The sequence below is a fragment of the Epinephelus lanceolatus genome, chromosome 1 (assembly GCF_041903045.1).
Source record: "Epinephelus lanceolatus isolate andai-2023 chromosome 1, ASM4190304v1, whole genome shotgun sequence".
In the NCBI taxonomy this organism is placed as follows: domain Eukaryota; kingdom Metazoa; phylum Chordata; class Actinopteri; order Perciformes; family Serranidae; genus Epinephelus; species Epinephelus lanceolatus.
Window position 1 is genome coordinate 7,444,949 of NC_135734.1, and position 11,765 is coordinate 7,456,713.

The following is an 11,765-nucleotide window of genomic DNA, read 5'->3' on the forward strand; positions in this document are numbered from 1 at the left end:
ACATTAAAGACAAGAATGACAATAAATAATCACACCACAGGAAACACTGACAGAATGATGGAGAGGAGTGTTTGTCAAATCATTGTTTTTTGTTAAATGATTCACATCTTCATCCTTTCAAGTTATAAATGTATTTTAGCTACATTCTTCACCTTTTTTTAAATGTATTGTAATCGCAAATGATCAACACAATACTGTTTTTCATTTTTATCATTTCATTTTTCAGTTTCACCCCTCAAAGTGTGTCAACCACAGCTACAGCTACTAATCTGTGTACTAATGCTGACAATCCTTGACTGATTGAAACTGATTACTCAGCATGAAACTCTGTTGTGATTTGCTTTATCTTTATTTTGTCCACACAATAGCACATTAGTAGTTCATACTTAGCAAAAAGTTTTGCCCTACAAAATGTCGACTGCTATACACTGGGTGACTTGTGCTCTATTTTTCAAACTCCACATTGGTTTATATGTGGAGCAACAGTGGACTGCTGGGAGGAGAGTGGAAAGTCTGAAGGAATTTCTCCAAGGGAGAACAGCTGTTGTCACCAGGTGGGTGACTTTGTAGTTGTGGGCTGTTTGCCACAGCATGTGTCCATGGCATAGTTTTGGTCGAAGCTGTGGACTTGAAGTGTAATTTCACTGCATGATAAAAATGGTACCTCTAAGGCAGAGCAGAAAAGCATGTCTATATACAAACATATGACTAAAAACTGTTTACACCAACAACTTTACACTCTTCATTTTCTTCTCTGAAAACTGGCCAAACATTAAAGGCAAGCCCTTTTAACAATTATTTGGTAGCGATAATAACAATTGCAGATATTAACAACTGCTTAACAACATATCCAATATGTAATCCTGACCATTAGCAATTCTAATTTAAGATATCTACAATTCATTTCTTACAAGTGTCAACTGTTGATATCAACAATTCAGTTCTTGCTTGTGGCAGTGGTCATTGTAGATACAACTGTTCTTATATTACAGATATCAAAAATATAATTCTAGATATCTAAATTTTTCTGACAAGTCAAAATTAAATTATTGGTATGTTGGCTTGGAATTGTAACTAGTGAGAATGTAATTTCAGATATCCAGAATTACATTTCCGATATCTCAAATACAATTGTAACTATAGTGGAAATGATATAAGTAAAAGTAAAACTTATATTTGGGATATCTACATTTTTTTTGTTGTAACTACTCAGAATTGAATTTCAGACATCAAAAAAGGAATGTCCACTAGTTGAAATGTCATTGTAGCGATCTTCAATAATGTAGGCTACATACATCTCCAAAATAAATACGCTACTTTGACTACACATCTGAAATGTATATGATAATTTGAAAGTGGACCAATGGCTCTGTGGTACTTAAATGTCAGGATGCCCACTTATTCGAAATGGTTTGTTGATATGTCATACATATTGAAAATTCAATTGTTGGTATCTGAAATGGGTAATTACATTTCCACTTGTCATAATCCTTTTTCAACATGTAAAAATTTAATTGTAGATATCTGTAATTCTTATTTCTACTAGTGAAAATGAAATTACTCATATCTATAATTCAATCAAAGTCATCAAAAAATCAGTTATGACTAGTCAAAATGTAATGTCTACATGTGAAAATATATTTGTAACATGTCAAAATTGTTTTACAGATATCTTGAAGGACATTTTGACATGTTGGGAAGTCATTTCCACTGGTAAAAACTAAATCACTAAATGTTAAAAAGGCTTGCCATAAAAGGCTGCACATGTTTAACTTCATAAGCCATCTCCTAAAAAGAATGTGCTGCCATCACGAACACATAAGAGATAACTTGGAAACAGGTGAAATGTGCTGTGTACATGAACAAATGTTTCTTTAGTAATTGTAAGAACCCTTTATCTTATCCTTTCAGATACATTCATACTTTTTACACAATCCATAGTCATACAGTACCCTGCTTTACCTTCTTATATAAACACAACAGTGTCATCACCTGCATCATCACATTTAAAGCACACAAACCACAGTTAAATCGTTCAGCTCTGCTCATTTCAGAATTACATACTGGACCACATCAGTCCAACCTTCATTGTAAAGATTCTTGGTCATGTTGCACTGCCTCACGCAGCAACTGTTCATGTCTGTTCACTGATCACAGCTCAGTATCAGCATACCACTGCACCCATGTCCCAATGTGACAAAACTGATCATAGTCCTCCTGCTCTAGACAGCTGCCGTGGTTACATTTTCATCAGCACTGTTGTTGGTGGCCGCCGGGCCTGCCGGGGTGCCGTTGACTGGTGTGTGTGGGGTAACTTTTGCCAGTCGGCGCTCCTTGCTGTTGGTGCAGCTGCGGGTGCAGAGCTGGCAGGAGGCGCAGGCCGAGTTGCAGCAAGGTACGAAGCGACAGAAGCTGACGCGCCACAGGAACCAGCCGGGTGACCAGCAGCACCAGCAGAGCACCACGCTGCCTGCCACTACTCCCAGGATGATGTAGAGAACCAACAGGGAGAGGGAGGCGGGGGAGTCTGGGGATAAAAGGGGGGCAACATACAATTCTCTTTATTCACATGGCAGCCATATTTAATTTGAGTTATGGAGGAGGGGAACAAATTATGAAGAAAGGAGCAAAGGAAAGGCAGATTGTTGGTTTATTATTTTATTTATTCAGAGGACACTTTTTTTTCAATTTTCTGTAAAGATGATTGAAATTGATTGATTGTTGATTTTGAATGGTTATTTAGTTTATAGATCACTAACGTGTGCACAATGTGGCATTGTTTTCTTTTTGTTGTCTGTTCTAAATAAATGATAGATATAGAAAATGAATGTGTATGTGTAGCAGCTTGTAGTTGCATATAGTGTAGATATTTAGACAAACATTAAAACAAAATATACTTACAAGAAAAACTGAACATGGGACTCCTTAGAGGGTCTTTAAGTTCAACTATAAGTTTTTTTGATGACCAAAACGTTACAATTAACTTTTATGAACTGAGGTGAATGTTGTCAGACACTTAGAATAACAGTCTGACCCTGTCAGTGGCAAAAACAAGCACTTTTAGTGGACATAAATTATTGATGGTGCACTTGCCCTGAGTTACACTGCAACCTGTTTCACCACTGGCTGCAGCCATCTTGCTCAACACTACTGGACCAGTTTCAAATATTGTTATTCCCATTAAGTCTCTTTGATACAAACCCGTGGAAAGATATGGCACAGGTTGAAAAATACTGTAGTTACTTTTTAATCTTTGTGTCCAGTACAGAGATACAGGCCCCAACTCCAAAATTAAAAGTTAGCAAACAATGCCCTACAAATATGCCCTAGCATACCTACATATGTCTAATTGTGTTGACATAGTTGTTGTACATAGAGGCTGGCTCTAACAGTTACCCATATCTATATTCCTTGAGACCGCTGACTGTTTAGATTTCCAGTATTCAAACTCTGAAACTGAACAAAATTCAATCACAGCTTACAAGTTGCTAATGAATCAGTCAGCCTGTGGTCTCTCACTGTGGGCTGACCAGGGTGCATTGAAATGGATCTCAGCTAATAAACAGCTGGCAATTTGCACAGCAGGAGAATGTGAATCCCGTTCTCCCTCTCTGGGCTGAACAGCCAGAACAGAAGAATTGCTGTTTTCTTAGGCCAGACTTGGCCGGGCCTTAAAAGCAATCAGAAGCTGACAGGCTGGCCCAGACAGTCTGTGTTTGCACCTCTGATGCTGGAATAGAGACAGATCACTCAAAAGGCTGCTCTCTGCCGTGAGAATCCATCACCATTTATTGGTTTACGAGGCTTTAGGTGAAATTAACAACTCAATGGTCACCTCCATTACTTTTATGCCCAGTCATCAGGACACTTTGCATCCAAATGGGCACTTAGTTAATTTGTTTACCAGCCAAGCGACTGTAAGACACAAGCATAGTGCATTACACACTGACTGCCAGAGGAGAGGGTTTCTACTAGTTGAATAAATAAATATCTAAAATGGTCACTCACCTGTTACAGACTCATGACTGGGAGCGCTGTCTGGCATGCCACAATTGATGTGTGAAGACATCGGCACTGTGGGTGGATTTACAAAAGGTGGAGGTGGGGTTGCTATTGGCGGTGGAGGTTCAGGAGGTAAAAGCTGACCTGCTGATAGGGGAGAGATTGGGGTCAATTTCCAAGAATCTCCCAGCACGGAGATTTTTTAAAACTTAGTTGTGAGGCATCTGCTATGAGATTTTGGGTGTGCTGTAAGAATCGCGGACTGTACCTTTAAATATCAGCATTACAAATGTCACCCCGTCACTTAACTGACCTTTACAACCTGTAGTCAGGTTTTCCTCCAGGTCACTGCCATCCCCACAGTTGTCAATGCCTTTATCATCACACACCAGACTGAGAGGGATACACTTCCCATTTCTGCAGGTGAAATAGGGCTCATTGCTGCACTGAGATTGGTTAAAACCTGAAGAGGAAGATAACAAATTGAGGGATCAGGACAAGAGTGGGAGGGTCTGACTTAGCTATACAAACTTCAGAGCCACAAGTGGAGTTTAGGAGTCTCTTTGATTGAGATTTAAAGCATAAAGAAAAACAATTGTTGTTCAGGGTTAACACATTGAATGCATTTCCATCCTCATAAAGCATATTCAAAGCTCTTGTTTACAGCAGTGTTGGCTAGTGGCCAGTATTCTTCTTCCCTGCCTTTTGCTGGTGTTGAGATTCTGGTGATATACATCAAAGGTAGTAGGGCTGCAAGATTATATCGGCACATCATTGGTGTTGGCTGATATTGGCTTTAAAATGAACTAAATGAATCAGAATTGGGCAACATGCTGATTATATCGGTACATCATTGATATCGATCAATATTGGCTTTAAAAATGAACTATTAGAATCAGCCAACATGCCTTTTCTTATATTGAACAATGAATGAATATTACATACATTGTAAAGCATTCTATTTCATGTCTCTATCTGCTGGTGGGCCATCACGATAAGAGTATGTATGCACAATATGATGTTAATGCCACTACAGAAGAGACTTGATGAGAACTGAAATTAGGAAGGTAAATAAGTGGATATATCGATATTGGTTATTGGCCAAATCAGTTATATATATCAGCTTATCGGATACTGGCAAAAAATCCAATATTATTCACCCGTAAAAGGTAGAGAATAATTAATTTATAGGGGTCAAATAATGATTTTCAGTGAACTTGTATGTTTTCTTAAAGCTACAGTTGGTTACTTTAACAAAGATAACTTTTTGTCATATTTGCTGAAACTTTCACCACTTTCACACAGTAGTACATAAAACAGATAACCTGTGACAGAAAATCATGTTGCTCTTCCTCCTTGTAGTGCTTCTAATGGCATTTGCTATAATCTTCTGTGGCTGAAGGAAACGTCCACTCAGAGCCAAGGAGTCTTTAACGCAGCTCTCAATCACTGATCATCAACTGCAGTTGGACTGTCAAACTAGGCAGTGCTGATAAAATATGAATCAAGACTCTGTTACAGCACTGCCTATTTCTCTAAATGGCTTGAGCAAACTTTCTCATTTAACAGCAAATCAGTACACTTAGATATGTTCCTGGAAACATCTGAGGCGAGACATAGGCACTGCAGTAACAGAAACTTGATTCATACTCAGTCAACGCTGCCTTGTTCTACAGTTTGACCACAGTTCCGGTCCACAGCAATGACTGACATGATTGACAGCTGGGTTGGACTCCAGCACTGCTTCAGGAGTTTGGTTCCAGAAGTAGTGCTATGCGTACAGGTGAGCCCAGCTATATCTACTGTAGATGGCACCGCTCCACCTACTGCACCAGCACCAGTTCCGTGCCCACCAGGGAGGTGACATTCCATGTACCTACAGCCAGTCTGCAATGCTAGGGGTCAGCATGCCCAGGTCCCCACCCTTACCTGCTGCCCAGCTTACAGTGCACCCATCCCTAATGCCTATTCCTGCATGTGGTGGGCCCACAGGACAGTGGCTCAATGCTGGTCTTTCAGGCTGAGCCGGACCAGGCCCCATGGCACAAGGCCTGATGCTCGCCAGCCAGCTCCCCTCCCAGGTCTGGCTCCAGAAGGGAACCCCAGTTTCCTTTTTTTTTCTGGGCAAGGCGGTCCAGCTCCTTTTTTAGCGATTCACTGGGGTCTATTGAATCGCTCTTTGTCTGGCCCCTCACCTGGGAACACTATCAGACCCTACCAGGAGCTACTGCCCCATACAACTCCCTGGATCACAGACACACAAAAACTCAGTCACCATGTTAAGGTGGTGATTCTTGGAGGAGATTGCAGTCAGTATTCTTGTAACCATAGCATAATATTGATGCTAACTAACATATGTGACAACCTGTGTATGTGGAAACCTACATGACAATAAACCTGATTCTGACATTTTCCTGTTACTTTACCAGTTAACCATGACTGGCAAAACGAACCTACCCATGTGTTAAAGTGGCTGCCAACACTTAGATGGAAAATGACTGAACATGCCTTTAGTAAAGTGGCTGTTGTATGACAGTGATAATGTACTTCAAACTGTCCTGTTCTATGAAATAATTGACATCATCCATTATTTTCTGATTTCAGGTTATCAGGATCATTATACCATCATCATACATTAGTTTATGTATCCCGTATCTCGCCAAAGAGCCTGTGAGGCACCAAGTGTCTGCAGAATGAATAGACCTGTCTGTGTCTTTCTTACCCAGTCTGAAGGAGGTGAAGTCCCCCACAAAGTCCACTCTGGGTTGAGTCCCCCGGGTCACCAGCCTCAGGGTCAGGTAGTTTCCTGTGGACAGCACCGGCCGGGGTGGGCTCTTCCCACAAAGAGGAGGCCCGAGGGGAGGCGAGCTCCTGTCCCGTCCATCATAGAACTGGACATATGAGCCAGCATGACATGGATCTCCTGAGCTTTCACCAGATGTGGGCTCCAGTCTGGGGTTGAGAGGGGCGGAGCCTCGAGGGGACTCTGGAAGCAGAGGGGCCGGGCTCAGAGGGGCCACTCGTAGCAAACTGTATACCAGAAAGAAGCGGAAGTGGAACTGGACCTTGTCTTTAGGGGAGCTGGCCTGCATTGTAAGATGGCAGTCAGTCGCCATGGTCACAAAGTAGTACTTCTTGGATTCCTGGTGTGAGTTGACGATCATGCCGTCACTGCGGATCGTCTGGCCACAGAAGTCCACCACATTCACTGCCAAGAAAAAGACAGAATCCTCAGCATGCTGATACATAGAGCATTTCTGTAGAACATGAATAAAACTCTAAACATACAATTCTTTAAATATATTAATGATCACAAAGGGGGGCTTGTTTCTTTTTGTGTCTAATTCTTGGCAACATGCAGAAACTTCTATCCGGGTAATTAGACATTGCAGTTGTGATCAAGAGAAAACAGTGTCTGAAGTGTGGAGATAAAGTTGGAATTAAATCATTATCTCAGGAATCCATTACAGACAATCAGAATCTTGAGAGAACAGGCTAAAAGATTTTACCCTGTTCTCTCAAGAACAGGTGTGCAGTTGAGACCGAAATAAAGGTTGAATCAGAACATAGCTATGGTTCAAGCAAGAGCATTGTAAGTAGGGGGTAGGAAGTCTTGGCTATTGGCCCCCCGACTTTACGTCCCTGGCCCATATTTGATTTAAAGATATACTATGCAGGATTGTCGGCTGCTGTTTGCAAATGCTCACCAGCAAAAGTGAAAGTAAAATCCAACCTCAGATTCACTCTCATTTGGCGTTTCACCTTGCTATATTTGTGTTTTTTGGTGCTGTATCTCTTGGATGCCTGTTGCTAACGATCTGGCACCTGGTTGCCACCTTTTTACGAAGCTCCAACCTCACCTGAGCACTGCTGGGGGTGGAGACGTGTCGTCCATCTGTATATGCAGTCTATGTGATTGACATAATTGACAGCTGCGTTAGAGAATCCTTGGCTCTGATTGGTTGTTTTTGTTTATGTAATGTGGATTCTAGCAAACCCATCAGAAGCACTATAAGGAGGAGGAGGAGGAGCATTATTTTTTCAAGATTATCTGTTTCATGTAATACTGTGTGGATGGAGTTACAGTTTCAGCAAATGTGACAAAAAGTTATTTAAATTTAAGTTACCAACTACAGCTTTAATGAATGGGGAAAACAATATATGAAATTTCCATGAGAATGTTTCTTCATATGATTTTAGAGTTTTGCTAAAAAAAAATCTATAATTTTAATTATACATAATTTCTGTCTGTCCCTGATGATGAGTCCCATATTAATCTGAAGCTGATATAACATGTTGTCTGTTTAATTCAAATGCTGAAGGACAAGTGTATTTCTCAAGTGCGTCTATAAAGTTTTGCTTTCCTCCTGTTTATGCCGCCCATTAACACATCCCACAGAATTCCCTCATTTTGTTACTAAACCTCCACTGCAGCTCATCAGGGAAACATGGTTCAGGGAAACACAATTATACAAACACCAGGCTAGTCCAGTTGACTCACCACTTCTAGATATATCATAGCGTGGATGATGGAGAATTTTAACAAACCTCTGAATTTGGGTTTATGACAGCTGAATTAAAAATCCCAGTGATGCTATAGAAGAGTTTGTCTACAGCACACTGGCAGATGTACGAACTCACACACATCAGCATAAACCTGGTCTGTTGAATCAGCCATGTGATCAGCATGTGATTGTTTGAAAAGCAGCTCACTGCTCATCCACAGGCAGGACCAGGACAGATGGGTGGGCAGATCCGGCTCCAGCAGCCCCCACCCAGCCACCCAACGCCCCCTGCCTCTGGGCCACAGGCCAAATAATGAGAAAATTTACGACCACCCCCGGAGTTTATTAGCTCTGTTTCCCTGGGAGACAACTAGATCCTCCTGCACTGACCTCCAGGAATGTCCCAAAGCCCAGGAGCCCCTGTTGGTGGGAAACAGCTCATCCCCTCTGCACCACACAAGTAAATACAAAGCCTTAGGGGACACTATCCAAAACATGGCTGACCGGAGGACACCAAGTCCCCAGTAAAGATTTTTGCAGGCTGAAAGTTCAACTGTTTTTCAACGCTATCGTTGTAAATGGTGCTCATCTCAGAGAGCAAATCCAGAGGGTGGGTGAGGGTCAAGGTCTGGGTGACACACTGTAGTGAGAAATGTGTGTGAGACAGCATTGTGTGGTAAAGGGCAGCAGCATCACTATCCATCCATGTGTTGTTCTAACACCAGTGACTCAATGCAGGCTTCTATTAGATCACTTTACACTGAAAGTGATTCAGTCCTTCTGTACACCAAACAAAGTTTATAAAGACTTCAGTGAACCAAGATGAATAAACTGGTCTAATGGGGCTACAGCAGGGGTGGGCAACATGGGAAACAAAGGTATCATACATATGCAATTCTATATCACGATATGGATAAATATCATGTTAGGTATATTAGAAATTAGAAATTAGAAATTTTATGCAGACAAAAAGACTATTTGTGTTGTGTTCTGTGCACCTGGCTTTTGTTTCTTGTTTCAGGAAGTTCCCGATTAACTAACTCCTCCTATCCAGTCAGCATCCCCCAAAAGCCCCCTTCGCCATCTCCCTCACACTCTCTTGGTACTTCTCAGTCAAGGAAGGATCTTTAGACGGCTAAATTTCAAGGAGGCAATGTCATCAAATCCTAGCGAAGGACTGTTCCAATCTAAAGGATCCTTTGAATTCTACTGAGGACCGAGTCCTTTCCTCAGAGAATTTCTAGGGATGCATGTGTGTATCCTCAGCAGGCATAAGGTACCCACAATTCTTTGCGCACAATTTGCCAGAATTGAAGGCAGGGCCTCTTCAGTGATGCACACCTGAGCACTCAGCCTGTTCCAATGTGTGTTCACTGAATGCCTGGCCTCTGTAGGACCCGACTTGGAATGGCCCGTCCTTCCTTTTCTTTTTGAATTTACATAATAAAATTTGGTTTATCCATCTTGTTTCCTTCATGCTGCTTCCTCCCGAGTTGTAACAATTTGTCTTTGGCTTGTCCAGAAAATTAGATACTTGAAAAAACTGATGACCTTCATCATAGTGATGCTTCATGTTTCATAATCCAGTCCTAACATAAAACAGTTCTGCTCTTTAATTTGCAGCATCACCCACAACAGTCTCATACAAGGTAGATAGTTAAGTGGGAGCTAACTCAATATAAACAATATAGAAACTAACAGACTAAATACAATAATCTCACTTTATATTTTCTCATATTGCCCGATCTTATTGTACTGTATCTAACTTTGATTGAACTTTGTCAATGACCTGATCAATAACATCAACATCATTTGATCATACATGTCATAACAACAGAATAACAATAATAATAATAATAATAATTAAATTAGTTTTAGTGGTGATTTAGGAGTGATGCTCTACTGCAGTGGTGCTCCCAGTAATTTTTCAAAGGAGTGACCAGATGGGGCCACTAAAAATCTTGGGGTGGTACACCAAAACCAAAAGCTATAACAGCATTTCATTAATTCAACTGTGTTGTAGTGTATAGGCTAGTTGAAAACTATGTCAATATGGATGGTTACAGAATTACATACTGATATACTTCAGTGTCTCATTTTGCAGATATCATGAGGTGAGAGCTCAAGGGACCTTTTTGAAAATGGCCATGCCAGTTTTTTCCCTCGCCCAAATTTATCTTAACTTTGGAGTGCTATTTAGCCCTCTTCCACACAAGCTATGCCAATATGCATGGTGCCAATAGATGCCTTAGGTTGTCTAGTTTCACAAGATATGTGTCACAGCCTTTTAAAGATGGCCTCCAATTAATTTTGCCAGGGCAGGCAGGTAATTGTATCAGGTTGGCCATACTCTGCTGTTCCAGTAATTCTTAGGTGTCCAGTAATTTCCATATCATATGAAAACAACTCTTGAGACTTACTTGAGTGGTGTGATAGGCTACATCATAGTGAACATCAAGGATGCATTTTTTTGTTGAAATTCTCACACAGTGAAGACCTTTCAATCTGCATGTAAACGGCATTATAACAAAACAATACTTTGACTTGTATTACAGAGAAGTCAGAACACACATTTAATAAGCTGCTACACAATTAGGAAAATAATGTGCGTAGGATTATCTCAATATAAGAATAATAATAATAATAATACATTTTATTTATAATGCCCTTTTCATCAAAAGATCTCAAAGTGCTACAGGTTAAAAACAAAGAACGATAACAAATATTCAAATGTTACAATATTATCTAACCTATTTTTCTCAGACAGGCTACTTGACTAGGCAAACTTCAGCTACAAGTCCTACTACAGTCACAATTAAAATAAAATTACTTCTACTCTCTGCCTCTTCCATCTGAGACACCAATCGCAATCAGCGCGTTACGCACAGACTGAAAGAAATTGTGCGCACGAGTGCGTCACTTTCAACACGATCCAAACATCATTTATCAGTGAGTGACAAGTGTTTCCAGTCGGTGTGTCCGCTGGCTGCAGTCTTACCGGTCTCGATGGCCGAGCTGCGGAGAGGCATGAAGCAGATCAGAAGGAGCAGCCTGAGCAGACGCTGCCAGCAGCTCTCCGCCTCCACCTCCATCATCCAGGCTGAGACACGAGCGCGCAAAGGAGAGCTCACAGAGGAGACACCAGAGTCATTCTGACTTCACTTCAACTTGTCACATGTGGTCAGTGAAGGAGAAGAAGAGAGAGTCTATCCAGTGTGCTCTCCATCATAAATACTCCCTGGCTTTTATTCCACTTGA

At 41.1% G+C, this 11,765-nt stretch overlaps 1 protein-coding gene across 1 annotated transcript; it reads right to left on the reverse strand.

The window, feature by feature from the left end:
* Nucleotides 1-330: 330 nt before the first annotated feature.
* ldlrad2 (low density lipoprotein receptor class A domain containing 2) lies at nt 331-11,765 on the reverse strand. The gene is made up of 5 exons (XM_033626149.2): nt 11,506-11,765; nt 6,725-7,210; nt 4,316-4,465; nt 4,009-4,149; nt 331-2,527 (listed from the first exon to the last, which is right to left on the reverse strand). The coding sequence occupies exons 1-5, from the start codon at nt 11,600-11,602 to the stop codon at nt 2,223-2,225; spliced, it is 1,179 nt and encodes a 392-aa protein (XP_033482040.1). The 5' UTR covers nt 11,603-11,765; the 3' UTR covers nt 331-2,222.

Excerpts from the sequence above, each read along its gene's own strand:
- ldlrad2 (XM_033626149.2), bottom strand. The coding sequence starts at position 11,602 with ATGATGGAGGTGGAGGCGGAGAGCTGCTGGCAGCGTCTGCTCAGGCTG. Across the intron at positions 7,211-11,505 it reads CAGCTCGGCCATCGAGACCG|TGAATGTGGTGGACTTCTGT; the intron begins GTAAGACTGCAG and ends TTTTCTTGGCAG. Across the intron at positions 2,528-4,008 it reads CAGTCATGAGTCTGTAACAG|ACTCCCCCGCCTCCCTCTCC; the intron begins GTGAGTGACCAT and ends TTTTATCCCCAG.